The sequence below is a fragment of the Cryptotermes secundus genome, unplaced genomic scaffold (assembly GCF_002891405.2).
Source record: "Cryptotermes secundus unplaced genomic scaffold, Csec_1.0 scaffold244, whole genome shotgun sequence".
Lineage (NCBI taxonomy): Eukaryota > Metazoa > Arthropoda > Insecta > Blattodea > Kalotermitidae > Cryptotermes > Cryptotermes secundus.
Window position 1 is genome coordinate 120,492 of NW_019737983.1, and position 21,321 is coordinate 141,812.

A 21,321-nucleotide genomic window follows, 5' to 3' on the forward strand; every position below is an offset into this window, starting at 1 on the left:
AGGAGGTCAGATGGGACGGAGTACATTACGAACACCACACCGGAGAGCCCGTTGAACACACGGGGCTTTTCTTCCGTAAAATTGCCTGTTGAATGTATGATGTGACCTCAGAAATGTTTTGGACACAGTGAAATTTATGTTCAGCATCGGCGTTAGTGGGGTTGGGGAGCAATACACATACCCCACCCATGCATTTGTAAAATAAATCAAAATTAAGGATACATGTAAATACATTCATACCTCGGCCTACGTCTTCCCGACTTACGAATTTCCGGATTTACAGTCCCATCAACACCAAATAGACTTATGCCTTAAATTTTTGGACTTGCGAAGCAAAACTCGAATATTGAAACTTGGACATATTTTTAGCAAACCCAGTCCTCTACAGACCATTCATCTGGCGTCTTCTACCCAGCTGAATCCCTTCCATAATCTCCCATAAACAGAGCTCTCCTCTCTAAATTCAACGAGGGGCTGGGGATGTTAATATTATTGTTTATGAAGTGTACAAATGCCCTGGTACCTAGAACCGTGACTCTTAACGATAATGTTTCTATGCTCCGGTGGTTGATACCGTAAATTTCAAGGCTCCATAGTAAAATATAAATCAATTTTCTTGTCAGTATTTTAATAACTTAAATATTTAATACTGTACAGTTACTAGGTTCTACCTCTTATCATTGGTCCCAACTGAGAAAGTTTTACCTGAAGACGGAGTCTCCGAAACGTTGTGTTTTTAAATAAAAACAGGATTGTGTTTTCAATATAAGCAGGACGATGGATAATTTCCAGGAACATAGTATTTGTACTCAATTTTTTTTTATTCGTTTTATTTTTATTTAAAGCTATGTTTCGGAGACAGAGCCCAGTTTCCGAAACGTTGTTTTGAATAAAAACTTGAAGACGGATAATGTCCAAAAAGTAAAAAAAATATATTAATATGCCACGGCCACAAAATATATCCTTATTTAATTCTATATTATTTCAAGTCCATTTATTTAATTTTAAGAATAAAGAATCATAGCGTTCACTGATTTTAAAATACTGGAAATGACCGAGCTTTCCAGGGAAGTAACCCTATACGTCCCGTGTTATAATGGACTTGACTTAACGATTTTTCACCTTTCGGGCGATTTCCGGTAAGATGTTCAAGCTTTAACACAGAGGTGCGACTGCGTATCAAATATGAATACCAAAAATTAAAACTATTCTTTAAAAAAGAATTTTTATATCCTGAATACTTAGAGCGATTCACATAAATAGCCTTAAATAACTTAAAAGTTAATTTATACACAAATATTTTGACGTTACCCCCTTCGAATAAAAAATCCCTGGCGGCGTCCAACTACATATCTGGGAAATTTCGTCTCTAAAGTTGGTAATTGGTTGCTGTTGTTACTTTTGTTTATATCGCCCAAGTTCTGAAGAAGCTGATGCCGCTTCTAGGTGAAGCCACGTACCGACAAGAGAACGGCGCCCAATATGACGCGCATGGCAACACAGACACTGATGTATCTAACCAACCCGTCTCGAATCAATGCCAAACAACACTCCAGTTCGCGTTAAGCACATATAATGAAGGTCCCTTGCGAAATGTGTTATATGAATACACCCTTATCGTCATATAGTATCACAACAGCGGATGCATCAATATGGAACTAATTTGCTGGTCCTTCCGGTACAGTCGTGGTTTCTGTTACACATGTTTCTGCGAACCAACTGTGTATTCCAAATTGTAGTGCACATATTTTCATATACGTTTTTCCACTTTGCATGCCTCATTGGTCTTGATGTTCATTTGTTGTTTATAATAATCCATAGTCACAAAGCCATCATATTTCAGATATCGCATTGCATACAGCCAGGAATTATTTATCATAGCACTTGTTTAAATGTTTGTCATAATGAAAAGAGGTAAAATATAAGCTATACACATTCATGAAAGAACAAAGCTAATCTAATAATTGATAGGCCCTTTGAAAATGTGGAAAAGTTCGTGTGAATGGCACTAGCAAATAAAGATTTAATTTCTAAACAAATTAAGAGAAGATTATATTTTTAGAATGGGAGCCGGTATAGTTAACTCGTTATAGCGAAGGGCTACGGACTGGAAGGCTGGGATTTGATTCCCGGGAAGAGTGTCATTTTTCTCTACTCCACAGCGTCAAAACCGATCTGGATCCCGCCTAGCTTCCTGTACAACGGTTTCACAGGAGTAAAACTGCCGAGGCGTGAAGCTGATTAATCACCTCCATCTAGTGCAGAGGTCAAGGAATGGTGGGGCAAGATCTCCACTCCCGAATAGTTCTTCATGGCGTGATGCTTAATTAATTATGCAAAGGGACAACTTTACTTTTACCTTTTTTTTCAATTTGGAGAATTCTTGCCATCAATCAGTTCAGAACAGCCTGTTCTTCCGTCAACACTTAAGTATTAAAACATAAAAAGATTTTTCTTATCCTTTTCTGTGGGTGTGAAACTTGGTCTCTCACAGAGGATGAGCTGGCCAGATCATACAATACCCACGGGAGGGGTGAGAAATGCATACGAGTGTAAGGTTTGGTAGGAAAATATGGAGTGAAGAGGGCACTAAGTAAAGCTAGACGTAGATATGAAGATACTACAGGATAATAGAGAGCGGACTGGTTTCAACTGGCTCAGAATAGGGACTAATACACGGCTTGTGAATTTGCTAATGAACTCTTGGGTTCCGCATAAAGTTGGGAGTCTCTGTAACTGTAGTAACTGTAAGCTTCTCAAGGACTGTGAAGAAAGCAGTCTTCTGGGATTTGGCACCGTGTATATGTGGTGTTAACCGACTGCTTTTACCGGTTCTCACGGTCTCTTCGCTTGCAGATTTCTTATATTTTTTCTTCTACCCTGAAGATGGAGCCTCCGAAACGTCGGTTAACACCACATATACACGGTGCCAAATCCCAGAAGACTGCTTTCTTCCTAGTCACCGCCGTGAAAGCCTCAAATCTTACATTCTCAAGGACTCTCTTACATTACATTAATGAATCTTACAGGCTACTTTATGTGATGTACGTTGTTTTTGTACGTCTGCTGGCTATGAAGACATTTATAAAAATTCGGTTCGAACTTCATATGCGATTAAGTACTGTACTGGAACCATCGTTTTCTTCCTTCTTATGTCAAGCGTTTCGTCTAGCAACACAGCTTCGCGATCTGTCTATAACTTAATGCATCGATACGAACCAAAACTACTGTCATGTGTAGGGGGTTGTGCGTGACATATAAGACGAGTTCTGGATTGGATGATTGGATGTACTGACCCCTTGTACTTGTACACAGAACTTGGAACTACGGGCAATACAGCGCTATCGCTGATCTACACACTTTACAGATAACCGTTACACAAACACTAGGGTTCACAGTCTTCACTAGTCGTATCCTGGCAACGGATTTCATCAGTCTGTCACTTCAAATCATACATGAAGTCTTCTTTTCTTGCCATTATTCTGCAACTGTCAGTTCCGAAGACTAGACTCAATTCCTCTGCTCCCAAGCTCATATCCTGGCAGGCTGGTGTCTCGAAACACAACTAACTCTTCTCTACTGAAGTCTTCTTTATAACTATTTCGCACGGTCAATACAGGAAACACAGCTTCTCTACTGTTGGGAAGGTGTGTTTACAGCGCCGTTGCATGGCAAAGGAATTTACTCGATTGTGTCTTGCGTTTTCATTGCATTGGGAATGTATTTACCGAGTCGTTGCCTAGCAATGAACGTCTACTCTGACTTCACTATACCGCCTTTCAAGCGTCATGTCACGCTATCATTGTCTGACAGACTTTAGTGTAGACTTCCAATACCAAATACCTTCGAAGATGAACAACAAACAGGAATATACAGGGTGATTCATATAGAACCGGCCCGACGAAGTGAGGTGTAATATAAAATATACCATACAGATATTAAAGTAATTTACACATATCTTATCTTGGATTGTGTGCCGTGATCAGAGCAGGTGTTGAAAGTGTCCGCCGTTTTCAAGTAGGCATTAGAAGCACTCGCTGTTCAACAGTGTACTCCATGACTGTCGCCTGAGCACTGCAGACACGTTTCGGGATTTTCCTTGACCTTGCAGCATAAGGGCTGCCACTTGCCGGATCATGCGCACACCATTCGACTCAGCACGGCCCACGGATTATTATGTCGTAATTGTGAGCGGTTATATGCATCACCTGCGGAATTATTAGCAAATTCATCGGGCCGGTTCTATACGATTCATCCTGTAGTTTCATGTATTTCATAACATTTTCACATCACGTTCTTTGAGCGTGTATGTTGAAATTAGTTCAGATAAACAGACGAGAGGTGTAAACATTGTCAAAAATATCTTCCAGGGTACGTCACACCTTGAGCAGGAAACCTCACGGAAGAAGTGCCCAGTGCATTCGACGAGATATTCGATATGGCGATTTTGTTTCCCATCATGTGTTAACAACAGAATCCAGAAGTTTCTAATGGTTATGTAATGATCTGCGTCACTCTATGATGATGGCTTGCCCGCAAAGATGGTTCAGATACGCAACAGCAGTTTTTGGAACACGCGGTATCTTTTGTGTGACTGATAATTTTTCACTTTCATAATCGATAACCAGTTTCTGACAGAATATCGGATTCTAGGTCACTTTACTTACACTGTCGTATAACAGAAGTATAGACTGTTCCAAAAATGTTTTTATCCCAACGTAGTCACGAGATTATGTCATGCCAATGCCTAAGCATATATACCTACATAATGATTAAACATGTCAACACTGAGATACAGACTAATTTATAAACTTTTTTATTAATGTAGCATGTAGAGCCGTTGCTATGCATCGAAAGTGAGATGGGTGGATATACCAGACCCGTTTCTAGGCAACGGCTCGGTAAACACGTTCCGCGGCAACTGTTACGGATGAAACGGGGGAAATTGGGTATTGTCTACGAGGTCCGCGCAGAGGAGTTATAAAGAAGAGAACTGGGACAACCAAGTCAGTTCTGAATGGGTGTCTATGAAGAAAGGACGTGAGCGCAGAAACTCAAGAATCTCCATTGTTAACATCCGTTACCAGGAAACGACGAGTGAAAGCAGACTGAGGAGACTTAGCGTGCGCTTCAGTGATTTGTAAATAGTGGAGATTAGTGATAGCGTTATAATTACTTGTAGTTACGAGTTGTGTCCTCCTTGACTTGATCATTCTAATTATACCTGGCGAAGATGTATTATTATTATTATGCAAACAGTGAGTAATACAATCCTCCATTCAGGCCACAAGCTGTCCTCTTTCCTCCACAGTCAGCTTTTCTGCCATTGCAAATGTGAGTGTATCCGAAAAGGCTTCGTCAACTTAGCTGCGGCAGATTATTCTTCTAATGAAGCTATTTATGGTACCTGAAGACATCGTATCTATCGTTCCCAACAATGATACAAGTAGGAAGGAATTCCTGATCTGCATTATAATAATATATTTCGTACCACATTTTGGTCACTCCCCAGGGTCTTCTACTAATGCAAGGCCTCTGTCTAGTTCTGAAGAGCTATTTCCATCCCTGCTTCAAATGTTTATTTAGGATTCACATCTTCTTAACAGAAATATCCATGTAAGTGTTAACATTTCTCTGAATCACTCCGCAAAGGCGGGGCCTAGCACATGCGCTGAACCACATACCTACTCGCACACCAGTGGTTTATTATAGCCCATACGAAACTTACGAATTATTACAGGAGAAATTAATACAATTTAAGATCTAGAAACAGATGAAGCAACGCCGTGAGAGTCAAAAGTGATAACTTCACCTCCATCTTCAGAGTCTAAGAATAAGACAGGCAAAACAACAGAAGCTGGTGACAAATTTGTTGGATTCTTTCTTGGGTGTGTAATACGGAGGGGACCCCAAGTTTCGGCGGAACATATCGCCTCCATCTTCAGGGTCAAAGAGTAAGCAAAGCATGAAACAAGCAGAAGCCGGCGGCAAGTTAATCTCTCTGGGCCTTGCACGGCGTTACAACGAAGATACCATTTAATCTTCATAGCCACCGCTGTGGGAGCCTCAAAGCCAGTAAGTGACATCTTTGTTCTATAAGCTTCAACACATCTGACAGCTCAGATCTTTTTAATGAAATGTTAGACAGAACAGAGAGAAAGATGGCGAGCATGTGTAGGGCATATACAGCGCAAGAGAATTAAGAAATCTGTTAAGAAAAAAGGCCCCACGGAAGAAGAGGACTGGGACGAACAGGTGAAAGATAGAGAGATGAGCTGGAGATGCAACAGGTTCCTTAGCCTTGGAACGCCAATAATAATAATAATAATAATAATAATAATAATACCAACAATAATCTCACATATATACATGTACAATTATAAGCAATGAAATAAAACATGACTTTGCTACGATTCAATCGTTTGATCGTCTGCACACCAGTTTTGCTTGCTAATATACTTGTATGAANTCTATCTAGTGCCGAGATCAAGAGTTGTGGAGCTATACCTCCACTTCCCCATATGTCTTCATGGCGTGGTATTCAATTAATTAAGAACAAAGACAACTTTACCTTTTTACTTAGAGGTCAGTAGTGATTAAAAAGAGTAAGTCGAGGGAAGAAATGGGCAAAATCAATACAGCGGTATTTGCTTCCCATCTCATGTTATCTGATTTCCCGGCGGTCCAGCACGCGAAGACCCAATTGAATAATTTAGCTGCAATTTGTTGAGCCAATTTCATTATTCACCCCTGAAGGCCATTCTGCCCACATGCTTTCCAGTTCACATGAATAATGAAGTGACATAACGGAGGGGCGGAGGGTGGGAGGCTGAACAAGACTGATTCTTGCAACTAGTTTTGTATTAGATAGAATCTAGCCTCCAAGCTCGGACCGTTCCTTGCTTTTGCCAAAAAGTTCATCTAGTGAGCCTACGTATGGGGAGTGCGGAAAAGCATGCAGCATACCCTTAACAGGCACGTTCGGCACAAGAAACAGTGGACGAAATAATTAAGACAGTGATGAATTCCTCTCTTACAGTAGAAGAAGGTAAAGGTATCCCTCTAACAGGCCATGGAGGCCCTGAGTGCCAGGGAAAGAAAACCCCGACAGAAATTCACCTGGTCTTCCACGTTGGAGTTTGAGCGTGAGGCTAACGACCCAACCTCATAAAAATACTGTTATGAGAACTGAAAGAGAGGAAATCGGACGGATCGACAAGCGACCAGGCGAGAAATGGCTATAAGTAAAATGGCAGAAGAGTGAATTAGGAAACTACAGGAGTAAGATCTAGTTAATGGAAGGTGAGAGCCGCTAGACGAGGCTAAGGCCCATCCAGGGTTGTAATGCCAAAGAGGAGGAGGTTACTATATGTACTACTCACTTTAACAGAATGAAAGGCTAAGAGATTCATTTTGTTTCTTCATCAAGCGAAAAGTAAATGCAACCGAGATAACGTGTGCCGTACTGTTGAAGGTCATGGCTAATGCATACTGGACTCGTGTCGAATTCTCTTGTGAGGAGCATGTAATTGTTTTCGAAATTACGATGAGCCATTAATAGCTGCACTTAAACTATAGCGTTCCGAAGGCCTCGCGAAATATAAACGCATTCCATGTTACGAGCTACAAAATAGATTACATTCACTGTACTGCCGCAACCCATACATAATGGAGGCGATTCATTCTGCATGTTTTAACCGCACTTAGTAACCTGTTCCACCTCTCTGGTCTTCGCAACCCTTCTCTGCTACTTTCTCATTCTTTCTACGTCTTACATCTGGTTTCTTTTTCAAAATTCTGCATGAATTCCTTGTATCCTTTGTTCTAAATTGAAATACGTAACGTCATCCCTGTAACAGGCCGTGGAAGCCCATAGGGTTGTGAGACGTTGAGGATCCCACATTTTCTAGACAACCGGCTCACAGATGGCGGTGAGGTCATCAGACTTACGCACCGGCCGCCCTTTACCCCCCCAGAAAGATTCCTGATACTCGTTTCTGTTAGAGGCTGAGTCGACCCCAGGGCCATAGAGGGGCTGGAAGGATTAGGTCAATTGAAAAAACTAATGACCTCATGGAGAATCGAACCCGCGACCTTCCGGCTTGTAATAAAGTGCCTCAACGAGTACCCTACGACGTGTCGCCCCGTACTCAACAGCTGGCCGCAGGAAATCCCTGCCGGCCGGACACAGAGTCTCTGGATTGAGGTTTTAGGTGCTTCTCAGGTCCTCCTGCAAAATGTCTTAACAGTAGCTGACGTTAGTTCACGGCCGTGACAGCCATCTTGTTTTGCATTTGTTGAAAGCCGCGAGCTGTAATTTGCTCTCAGTTGTGAGCATTTGGGATGTGATGCCATGTAGTTTGACAGACAGGCACTGAGACTCGCCTTCTTCAGCGAGTTGAGTCTGCAAATTTGGTTTATTCAGAGTCAGTCATTCCCCCAGTCAAGGCGGGGTGACCAGTAATAGTCAGACCCCTCCTCTCGTCGAAGAGAAGGTCCTATTTCAAAACACGCAAAAATCTGGAAAGAACAAATATATCGTAATGGGTGCCAACGGGACACGAAACCAAGACTGTGCTAGCGAGGCCAAGCTGCAATTTACCCAACCGACCAGAGAGGCACCAACGTTTCGGAGGAACTTGCTGGCTCTCCTCAGTTCTAACCTTACCTTCTGATTAAGCAAACTGGCAAGACGATAAAACTTCTGACTTATTCGGGAGGCGTCCCGTTCGAATACCGGGCGGGAAACCGACTATGATGACAGAGGTTCTTCATGATTTTCTTCAGTTTCTCTACGTAAATGTTGGTACGGTACTCCAATTGTGCCATACCGCTACCATTTACATCCTTTCCAATTTATCATTCCCTAATTATCCTATCATTTGATTTAATGTACTTTCTTTTTATTGCTAGTGGGGTGGGACTAAGTCCCTTGTACTGCGGACACTTCTGGCCTATTGTACCAGCCCCAGATGATAGGTGAGGGTGATTGTGGAGCAATTGGTGGAATGAAGATTGGCAAGGGAAACCGAAGTACTCGGAGAAAACCTGCACCAGCGCCACTTTATCTACCACAAATCCCACTTGACCAGACCCAGGATCGAACCCGGGCCACCGCGATGGGAATCCAGCGACTAACCGCTTGAGCTATGGCGCGGCCATTTAATATACTTAGTCAGGTATTTAGCCAGAAACTTATTGCTCGAAAGATCTCTCGTTGCAAAGCTCTAACCATTTTCTAGCAGACAATTTGGGCGGCTACGGTCTGAAGGCTACTGTGTGTCTATACAGCTGTGTGGCCAGCTGCATAGCTATAAGGGAACTGTTGCTGGCGTCAACAGCATTTTCGTGTATTTGTGGGAAATCAATCGAACGGTAAAGCTAAGTATTTGCATGAATTTCATAACGAGATTTCATTCAAATTTGTCGTTAACTCGCACAAGCCCTGCCTCACGTGGACAGCGTTTTCAGATGCTCTTTACTTCCATATCACAACTCCTTTCACACTTCCTCTAGTTCGATTATTTAATTAATACTACACGAAAGCCTGCTGAAGCTGCCATGACACGATTTAACACCCTCCATTTATAGCGACGGTTTCCACAGATAACACTTGTACAATCGTGCTTTCCAGTATACAGCATCTTTTCTACGGGAAGATCCAGACACAAATCGGGACACGACTGACAGATGACCAGTCAGTAGGTCCGTCCGTCTTACTGGGGCTCACATTCTGTCTTGACGATTATGCAGTCGAAACGTCCGGTTTGCCCATATTAATAGCCTGTCAGTGTTAAGTATCTATGCTTTCATACCACTTGTATTCATAATCTTGATATACACTATATATTTCAAGCACTATGCTCCAAGCCGGAAGGTCGCGGGTTCGATTCCGGATGAGGTCATTGGATTTTCAATTGAACTAATCCTTCCAGCCGCATTACGGCCCTGGGGTCGAATCAGCCTCTATTAGAAATGAGTATCAGGAATCTTCTTGGGGGTAAAGGGCGACCGGCGCGTAAGGCTGACAACCTCACCGCTATCTGTGAGCCGATTTTCTAGAAAACGTGTCAGCCTCGACGTATCACAACCCTATGGGCCTCCATGGCCTGTTATAGGGATAACTTTATCTTTTTTACGCATATATTATATACTCGTATGCTAGAGTCGAGATAGCTAAGTCAGTGTAGTGACTAAGCTACGGGCTGGACGTCCTAGGGATCAGGGTTAGATTCCCGGCCGAAGAACCCCAACCCCTTATCCAATAGGAAAGCAGGGCTCTTTCCATGAGAGGGTGAAGTTGGCTACTCACCTCCATACAATGTCAATGTTAAGAACGCTTGCAGCTATATATCAACTTCCACATATATCGTATGTTGGCCGCGCCATAGCTTAAGCGGTTAGTCGCTGGCGTCCCACCGAGGCGGCCCGGGTTCGATCACGGGTCTGGTTAAATGGGATTTGTGGTGGACAAAGTGGCGCTGGGGCAGGTTTCCTCCGAGTACTTCGGTTTCCCCTGTATTGATTCAGAAGGAGACTATTTTGAATAAAGAGAGTGAAATTTTGAAAATAATTCACGTCTTATATTTTTTTTAATGAACACAGCTCTAACAGAACCTGGACACACTGTGTACGTTAGGTCGTGTGGTCTTGACCTTACTGTCGTCTTGTTGAGCTTATGCTCGTTAATCTGTATGTCACCAAACAGGTTGTTTATTTGGAGTGATGTATATTTGATTTTCTTGTGATATGTGTACTGACTGCTCCGTGTTGATGTTGCATACTATTAAGACAGAAGGAAGGAGATCACTAGAAAGACTGAGACGTATGTGGGGGATAATATTAAAATGGATCTTAGAGGGATGGGAAGGGGTGGTGTGGATTGGATTGACCTGGATCAGGATAGGGATCAGTGGAGGTCTCTTGTGAACACGGTAACGAACCTTCGGGTTCCATATCATTTTGCGAAATTCTTGAGTGGCTAACCGACTAATGGTTTCCAAAGAAGGGCTCAGTTCCATGATGTTAGTTGGTTTAGCCTATATAAAGTTACAGAAGGCTTCATTAGGCAGACTTGCCCAGCTAATTACACAGCATCCTACTTAGTCTATTGAATAAAGGCTATTCAGTAACTTCGACAGTCTTAGGCTTAAAGAGAACTCTCTTCTTGGATGTGACGCCGTGAAGTCCGGTAGAAGTTCGCTGAGTTTTCTGAGGAACGCAGTGCTTCCATCTTCAAGGCTGAACATATGCTAAACAACAAACATGGATACCAAGAGAATTTTTCTTTTCCAAGAGGGAGGGAGCTAGAAAATTTGTTTGCAAACTTATGTTTAAGCCGTTTAAAACTACATTTAATGATCACCCTATACCCTTGGGCCTATAGCATTCAGCGTAGAAGAATAATACATTTAATTTCTTTTAGTTGTTATTATTATTTGGCACTTTCCCTTCTTTTCAAAACTCCTTTAATTTTCAATCCAATCTTGATCCTCCTTACCGGCGCCCATGGCAACCGAAAGAAGCAAGCAGTAAGCAGAGTTCTGCTTGTTTAGCATATCTTCGTCCTTGAAGATGAAGGTAGTTTGTTCCATCGAAACGTCCATGAATTTCTGCCGTACTACACGGCGCCACGTCCAGAAATGGTATACTTCATAGTTCCCGTTGTGAGAACCCCAAATTCAGCACGATCCGCTTGACCGCCGTCAACTTTAGCCTCTTACACTCTACAGGATGTTCAAGTCTCGGAGCAGCAAGAAGCTCTCCGGCCAGAGATCTCGCGTGCTGCGAGAGCGCGCCAACCTCAGCTTCTTCATCGTGGTCATGTTCTTCGCGGTGTTCGGAGTCATCGTGCTTACGGAGATCTTCCTCATCGACGAGAGAGGGCGAGGTGCCGGAGTGCTGTTGCGAAACGGGGGGCGCCGCCGAGGGGACAAGCCCGACTACGAGGATGCACAGTCTATCCTCCAGGCAAGTTCAGCCGTGTTTCTTCACCGCAGACATCTCTGAGGGCAAGCAGTGTTGCGGGCGATAGGGCCTGCGTGTTCAAGGACATCTCTGGTGTGCCGATTTTGGTGCCGGTCGTAAGTTTAAAACAGAAGCTACGCCACTATCTGATGATGACGTAATCTCAAAGAAGTTTTAGACCAAATATAACCATTTATGTGACAGCACTAACTATGTGTATGCTTGCACCGCAGTAAAACAACACGACACTTGGTTAGTAAAATTTATATGTAAGATTCATTTGCTCCTGAGACAAAACAGTGCCAATTAGGCCTACTGTTTTCTGGAACGTGACACCGTGTAGTTTGGTAGATAGCTATTTACGAAACTACACGACGTCACATTCCTCCTCTTCATACTCGTCGCAGTGAGAAAATTCTCACGGCTTCCTTGAACATCAACTGACTATGAAGATCACTGCCGTCCAGTGACTCTGTATCCTGTTTCAGGGGGAAGACTATCTGGTGTACCGCGGAGCCGGGTTCGATTACAATTTCGGCGTATTCGTACGCGAGGACCATGGAGGCCTCATTGAAGGCGTCAATCACGCCGGGGCCCGCATGCTACCTGCCGGGCGTGCGGGAAGCGATCCGTCAGATAACCTGAGGGCAATGCAAGAAGCGAACATCGCAGCAAAAGGCGGAGTTCCCGCGGGAGTAGAGTCCAGACTGCCTGGACACAACATCACTGCCAAAGATGGGGTTTGGCAGATAGTTTCAGGCACAAGGTAAAACGTGGTCGAGATTCCGACAGACCTCTCGAATACGAAGCTGTTACACCGTAACTTCCTTTTCCGGGATCACAATTAGGAATTATCTCAGAGTTCATCGTGCGAAATTAGTTGAGGTCGCCATGACTGTATACATATACTGTCTTTCAGGACATGAAGGACGCATCGTAGTAGTGGGAATTGTCTGTCGCCTGCGTGGGGCGTGACACCACGAATATTATAATTAGGTAATTCGGTCACACAAAAGCTTTCCTGCAGTGTAAACACAAGTTTCTCCTTAACAGTCGAATTTCTGGTAAATATACTATATTGTCTTTTTTGTGTGTGTAAGCGCTAAGAGATATTTTGGGGAATGGAAGTACAGGGTGAATTTTATAGAACCGGCCCGATGAATTTCCTAATAATTCCGCAGGTGATGCATATAACCGCTCACAATTACGACATAATAATCCGTGGGCCGTGCTGAGTCGAATGGTGTGCGCATGATCCGGCAAGTAGCAGCCCTTATGCTGCAAGGTCAAGGACAATGCCGAAACGTGTCTGCAGTGCGCAGGCGACAGTCATGGAGTTCACTGTTGAACAGCGAGTGTTTCTAGTGCCTACTTGAAAACGGCTGACACTTTCAACACCTGCTCTGATCACGGCACACAATCCAAGATAAGATATGTGTAAATTACTTTAATATCTGTATGGTATATTTTATATTACAGCTCATTTCGTCGGGCCGGTTCTATATGAATCACCCTGTATATTCCTGCGGGCCGCATAAAACCAGTTGGTGAACCATCCTGTGCGCAGCCCTGGTTTTGGTAAAAAGGAAATACGAAGTTTCGAAGGTTCCATCTGTCGCCGTCTTTAGGTATAACCAAAGGTTCCGTTACATGAAGCTGGCCCTATTCAGATGACAGTGAAATGGTTTAGATAAGGGAAGTTCCTATTCCTTGTGGAATTCATATGATTGGCTCTGACGCACGCAACTGTCGTATCCGTGAATTTATTTTCAGAGCCTGTATTTTTCCTTGTTTCAGTTTATGAAGCTGACATGGGCGCAGTTCTCCTGATTTTGAAATAGAAGCTTTCTGGCATTCATAAGAACTCTGTAATTATTTTTATGGCACAAGATCTGAAGCTTTCACAGCGGCTAATATTAATACAATCTTCCTGCGTTATCAGCCTTGCTAATTGGTTACAATTACCGACGTTTCAGGCACCATCTCTGTTCACATTGCTAAGGTCTGACAGAGATGGGTCCCTGAAACATCAGTAATTTTTAGCCAGTAGACACGCCTGATAGCCCGAGAAGATTTTATTTAGGCTCTGTGGTTTGGTTCGATTTAAATCTCATTCTTAGGTCAAGAATAAGTGGACATTTCCTTTCACACCCCCCGTACACCGTCATGTTGCGATTAGGAGCGGATGAAGGCATAAGCGAAGTAGGCTATGGCCTAGGGACCAACGGCTTATGGGTCCCCGCTCAAGGCGACCACACAACTTGTCTAGCATGAGAGGGTGGAGGGCCCCTAGGGCTTTCAGGTACAACAAAAATGTGTTTTCCGCTGTCTTCATTGGTTCTAATAAATAATAAAGCGTCTAACACACACCGACACGACATTTATCAGCGCCCTGAGGCCCTAGGCTGAATATTGATGTAGGGCCCCGCGGATTCTTAACTCACCTCCAGGTGTGATGCCTTGGTCCAAGGACAAACGTTTACTTTTACACATCTGTAGAAATATCCACTGCACCATGAGATACTTATTTGGACGTAAGAGAATAAAATAGGCCTAAATAGTGAAATCAGAGTATTCTAGATTCTCAGCAAGATCAGTATCATAAACCAGGCCTGCACAAATCCCGGATGCCAGGACGTCAAGGAGCCCAAAATTTTATTGGTGGCGCTTACAATTTTCTTTCCGTTTATATTACTACTACCGCATGACGCGACACAAATGAGATAGAATAACTGATTTCTCCATTTACTTTAACCCTTTAGCATCTTTACTTCCTTTCCTCCTCTCTCCCTTATTGTTTTTCCGTTCATTTTATTTGTCAGCCCAATCGCCATTCCTTCACATTAAAAAGTTCCCTCACCCCAGTTCTTCTTCTGTTTCTCTACATCTTTAACACTTTCCCTCCTTTCTCACCACATTCCTTTTAATTGTCCAACCTTTCGCCATTCCTCTCCCACATTCTACAATCATCACATTTCCCATAGCATGAAAGAAACTGGCTATTATGTGTTAATGCGATAATCATCTATTTTATAAAAACGAGCGGATTTCTCAACGAGGTACTTTTTTTTAATCCTGACTCTCAGTTTCTGGAGGTGAGTCGGAGATGTAAAGAAAATGTATGCAGGCCTGTCATAAATACTTTACAGAAAATAAGAATATAAGCACACTAACCTTTAATTCTCCTGCTGAGCATGGGTTTGTCTGGCGTTCAAATCGGTTCCAAAAGATCACCTCAGAATTCTCAGGTTGACTAAATACTCGTAATTAACTTACAAATGTTCACAAACTGTCACCTCGACGCAGCATCTGTAAATTAGTTCAACAGAACCACTCTGTATTCTGTTTGCTGCATTTTACGAACTTTTCGGCAGAAAATTAACGATTTGCAACAGGCTGTCAGATAATCTGCCTGTACAATGAATGGTTCGTGCCTGTTCAGCACAAATCCATCCAAGTTACATTTAAATTCATTCCTAAACATTATTTTTTAATGAACCGCTATTGTGTCATTCTTTCCTTAGAAGAGAGACATGAAAATCTGACAGCTCAAATGAGCCAAGCAAACTACCCATGTACATTCGTGTTCATTTAAACGACACAAATTCATTAACAAATCATTTTAGTTGTTTTATAATAAGTGAATTTTCTTATTTAATGCAATTAATCTCACGTCTTTTATCATTAACTGTTTGCAACTACTGGTTATACAACACAACAAACATCAGTTCATTACCACTGCAAAAAAACTAAAAATGAATGTTACAATGTCGTCAATCACACCAGGGTAGAAGTCCCATTGACAATTGCCTACCTGTAGGGAAATTTATATTTTGTGGCCTGCTTTAATATAATGTCCACAGGGAGTACCAAAAAATATAATTACATATCCTTCCAAACTACAAATATTGTGGAAGTGCTCTTCCGCACAATTAATTTGAAGACAAGCACAAATGACTGAATAAAATAAAGTGGGACTAATGTAACGCTCCACCATTCCAACTGTATGAAACAATTACATAATTTCTGATCCTGCACAATTCATGGGCACAAAATTCTATGCCTGAATTTTTAGACATTTCACATTAAAAGTTCGTTGACATTAGAAATGCGAGGAGGGTAGTTTTATGAATAATATGTGTACATTTGTATCCCCAGATAATTATTTAAACTGCTGACTGATTTCCACAAACTTTGGTATGTCTTGATCACTGGTTTCTACCTAAACTGTGTACTTTTAAAAATGTCCATGCTATTCTTTTACGACTGAAAAGTAAAAGATACTTTGTCCCCGTGCTTAATTAATTAAGCACTATGCCATGACGGTATATGGGGGAGTGGATGTATAGTTCCACATTTGCTTGACATCAGTGCTAGCTGGAGGTGAGTGGTCAGCCTCATGTCCTGACCACTTTACTGGAAATTAACATCACACATTTAGATTGTTATTCGATTTGAGGGCTGGAAATGGGTGCAGGCACTTGTAGATTGAGTCTTCTAGCAGTCTACTTCGAACTTATCTTTACTTAGTTCCAGAGCAGTTCTTTTTCTAATGAAGCTACCACTAGTGGCTTTACACATTGTAATTGTCTATATATATATGTGTGTGTGTGTGGACATGTTCTATATCCTAGGTGATCACTGTTATGGATTACTCGAAGAAAAATAAAATGAATGTATATAGAAACAACTTTCCCAACCTACACTGTAACAATTTCTTTTATGATTTTCATTGGTCGAAGCCTTTGGGTTCTCTGTTAATGTTGAACATTCACAGCACAATCTACAGCACTTACTTCTGAAAAGCCATTTCAACCCTTGCTAAGGCTGGAGGAAATTTGAATGTGTTTTACAACTCAGTTGCATACATTGTGGTTAAAGAGACCATTAGTGAGAATTAGACACAGAGAGGAGGATAAATTCAAAACTGATTCTACAGGATTATGATATCCAGATTGGACTCAGGATTGTGTCCCATGTTGGCTTTTATGAACATGGCGACAAACCTTTGATTTCCATAAAAGCAGAGAATTCCCTCATCAGCTGAATAACTTTTAACTACTCACAAAGCATATTAAGTTGAATAGGCGAGGCAAACATAACCTTACCTACCCTCTAATGAAAATACTAAAATATCTGCAAAATCTTACATAACCAAATGAAGCAAAGGAAGACTAGTGACCTCCTGCCTTATATTGTATAAGATGGGAGAGAAAGCACTGCACGAAAAAAAGTAAATAATGAAACATGTCTTGGTTATGTGAAGATAAACAAAGCTAAAATAACATACATCTAGAATGTAAAAATCAATTGTTATTTTCTTCGTGGACTTAAGATATCCACAGTGGGTCATCTCCTCAGCATTTTTAAATATATTAATGCTGAAATGAATAAAGTTATTATCCAGAAACATATGTCACAATATTAAAAGTCATAACTGCTCAAAATACCGCAACTGATATAACATATAATGAAAGACATATACTGGGGACAAAAAGGAAACTTTTGGGATCCCACTTCTTTATGCAAAGTACCAGCACTGTTCTCATATTACCTACAGTGGAAATCTGTTCATATATTTGAAGTGTCAATTGTGCCTGCAATAGTAGTAACATAGCTGATATATTTTTCAGGTTCAAGTTCTTTGTGTTTTCTGCCTTCTATGACCAGCGTGAGGAACGCAGCATACGTATTGTGGGGGCCACTAAGACACGAGGTCCTGAACGCGTGTGGTGCAGGCTGTGGTATGGAAACACCACTAGCACCACACATTCTGTGTCTCTTGCAGCCAAAGTCAAGGTTAGTTATACATAGTAAAATGTGTAATGCTGGTTGCCACTTGCCAAAATTTTCTGCATTTTTATGGGAACAGTAAAATCGTATTAATTTATGTGACCAACCATTTCCTCATGATTGCTATGGTTCTGTACATATTTTAACATTTTCATGTTAGCCACAGAAAAAAATGACCACCTATGCAAATGAAAATCCCTGCACCCTTGTAACTTGCTAAACATCCTCTTCAATATGTCATTGCAATCAACAGAGAGCTAAGAATTCAATAATGACACATTTTCTTTTACCATGCTGTATTCTGTACTTTTCATTGATCACTGAAATTTGTAAGTATGTGTATGTATGTATGTATGTGAAATTAAGTTCAGATGTATTGACTTGATACAAAGTATCTAATCTGGTTGGTAGTCACAAGTCAAAAATGATTCTTCAAAGAACTTAACATGTTGGTAAAGGTAACACAAGACAGTAGTCACTGTATGCATACATAAGTAAAGCTATCCCTGTAACAGGCCATGAAGGTCCATAGGGTTGTGAGACATTGAGGGTCCCACATTATCTAGAAAATTGGCTCAAAAATGGCAGTAAGGTTGTCAGCCTTATGTGCTTTACTCCCCAGCAAAATTATTTATTTAATTCCTGGTGAACCCCAGGGCCATAGTGCGGCCAGAAGGATTAGGTCAATTGAAAAAAATCCAACGAGTCTGAGTGAAACCAACAGAAGTTTCGCAGTAACTGGGAATGCATTTTCTCTCTGGTTGTACTTCATAAAACAAAAAATACATTATCTGAGGACCTGGTCCCTTATCTGACACTTCTCTTTCAGGTTATAAGGGAGAACTGGAACCTCAAGTACAGTGCATGCTTCATCCTGTGTCCCTTACAACAGAATCTCTCTGCACCACACAGTGTATCCATTGTCAGTCGACTGCGACTTCCACCAGCCAACCACCTGCTAGTTCGCAACGCAGACTGGGACCCTGACCTCAGAAATGCCTCTGCAGGCATTCCAGACAGGATGGCTGTCTGCGTAAAACCTATCCATTTCAACTACAATCAGGTAAGTAAATGTAGGATTTGAGGTTCTCACAGTAGTGGTTATGAAGTATACTATCTTTTGGGATAAAAAGGCATGAAAATCAACCAACGTTTCTGAGGAACATATTGCCTCCATCTTCAGGGTCTTCAAGGTTGACTTTCAACAGACCAGATGGCATTATATACCACTTCATGTAAGCACATGTTGATTCAATACACACCCTTATGGAACAACTTGGCTGAAGCAGTAATCCCTCTGAATTGTTTGTGGGAGGTGCATGGTATGACTCAGCCATGACACTAACTGTCTTCTGACTGAGGTTTTTTTTTTCATGGCTTTTCTCAGTTCCTTGAGGACATGCTGGGATAGTACTGTCAAATGTAGGGGTGACTTTTAGACTGGGTATGCATTGGATGATTGGATTTACTGACACCTTATACACAACACTCAGAACTACAGGTAATTACAGCACTACTGCTGATCTACACACTTTACAGTTCACCATTACAAACACAACAGTGTCCTCAGTCTGTTACACTCTCACTCTCCACTAGTCGTTTCCTGGTAATGGATTTTAACACAGGAACTATAACAGTTTCAATATAACCGCGCACTCCAAGATATCACCATGCTACAGCACACATAAAGACTTCTCTTCACTGCCACACTTTCAACTCTCACCTGAATGCTCGTGATTCTTCCATCATCTACCAACTGCCAACTCCAGAACTCTCCATCCAATTATCTGCCAACTATCTCGTTGCCATCTCTTCTCTATCATCTTAAACTGCCTAAATTCTCTCATTATATAGCCTTGGGGCAGCCCAAACACAAAACACCATATTGTAACAATTTCTCTATTGTTACAGAGGTGAGTTTATACCTCACCATTGCATAGAAATGGTACTTCTACTGTGGGGTGCATGATCAATGCCACAGGAACCTGTTTACCAAGTAGTTGCATAGGAACAGCTGAGGTAGTACTGACATGTTTATCAGCTGTTACCAAGCAAAGAATGTTCCTTCTTGCAATCGTTGGATAGCAACAGCTATGCATGTTACAGAATCTTAAGTTATACCATGACTGCTTCCTTCAACGTCCTAATACAACATTCGTTATCATTCAGTCATTTTACACTATACAGCCTCACAGCACTGTTAAGTATTCTGGGCTGGATTTCAATCTTCCGCTACTATGGCACCAGCAGGTGGATTTACATTTGGCAGTAATGATATTTATATTTAAACTGTGTCATCTGGGCAGGCTGAGCCAGAGTATATAGTAGCAAAGCTATGTGACACATACAATAAGGATTAAATAAACTACGAATAATCAGATATGAGTATATAAACAGACAACTTAATTACTCATACTTCATATGTCTTGATACCAAGCACATGGTACATTTGCAGTGCTCTGCACATGTATTTGGGGCATACTCAGTTGAGATTACAGTCTGGACGACAGCTGTCCTGACAAATGTTTCTTGTGGTTTCCCATACACTCTCTACACAAATGCCAGGGTAATACACTCAAGAGCATCACTGCAGTTTCTTTTCAAATTCTCTGTTTCTGTTCCCTTCTTACCCACTGCCATATAATTTATGTAAACCAATGAACAGCTTGATAGCCAGATTCTGGTGAGTTGCAGTACTTTTGTGTTATGTTTGAATGAGTTGAGATCATCGGCATCAGATTAAAATATTGTGGCATATAGACTTTCTAAATAGTGGCTGTTACTAGGTAACAAAGTCCATAAAATATTTGCAAAGCATTTTTTTCACTTGTAGTACTTTTACAACACAACTTTATTTACCTTTCAACATAGTCACCATGGATTGCAACGGACTTAGTAAACCTGGGAACGACTTCTTTTACTCCAGCGTCGTAGAAATCTCCCGCCTGTTCTCTTAGCCATGTTATCACCGCACCCAACGGGCGCACAGTTTCCGATAGCCTGATCTTTTTGTAACAATTTCATGGAGAACAGTTCTTGATACTTCTGGACATTGTTGATGAAGTTCGCCGATGGTTAAACGCCTGTGAGCACGAATGTTTTCATCAATTTTTCTGGATAATTTTATCAGTGACAACGGATGGCCTTCCACTCCTTATTTCATCATGAACATCACTTCTTCCCGATTCAAATTCACGACACCACTTTGCCACATTTTGCCTGTTCATAACATCTTCACCGTTAACAGAAACAAGCTGGCGATGAATTTCAGCAGCAGTTTCTCCTTTCGCGTGAAGAAATCGAATTACTGCACGAACCTCACATTTGGTGGGATTTTGAATCGACACGGCCATCTTATATACACAACACACACACACACACACACTCCGAACACATCATTACGTCGTTACCGTGACTACAGCCGGTGACCTCTTCCCCCTCTGCCCTATCATTTGGTTCATAATTCAAGCACTGCCATTTATGAAAAAGAAACTTCCCTTGTACTTTTACGGGACTTGTGTCTTTACTTTCCAATATTTCTCCAGGTTAAGTCTATACATA

The 21,321-nt window shown here is 41.7% G+C and overlaps 1 protein-coding gene across 1 annotated transcript in view; it reads left to right on the forward strand.

Moving 5' to 3' along the window:
- The window catches only part of LOC111870577, an 85,267-nt gene that overhangs the window by 57,869 nt on the left and 6,077 nt on the right, over window positions 1–21,321 (forward strand). The window contains exons 2-5 of the mRNA XM_023862972.2: window positions 11,733–11,970; window positions 12,456–12,733; window positions 17,601–17,766; window positions 18,590–18,823. Coding sequence (XP_023718740.1) covers window positions 11,734–11,970; window positions 12,456–12,733; window positions 17,601–17,766; window positions 18,590–18,823 — 915 coding nt within the window. The 5' untranslated portion in view covers window position 11,733. The remainder of the gene's footprint in view (window positions 1–11,732; window positions 11,971–12,455; window positions 12,734–17,600; window positions 17,767–18,589; window positions 18,824–21,321) is intronic.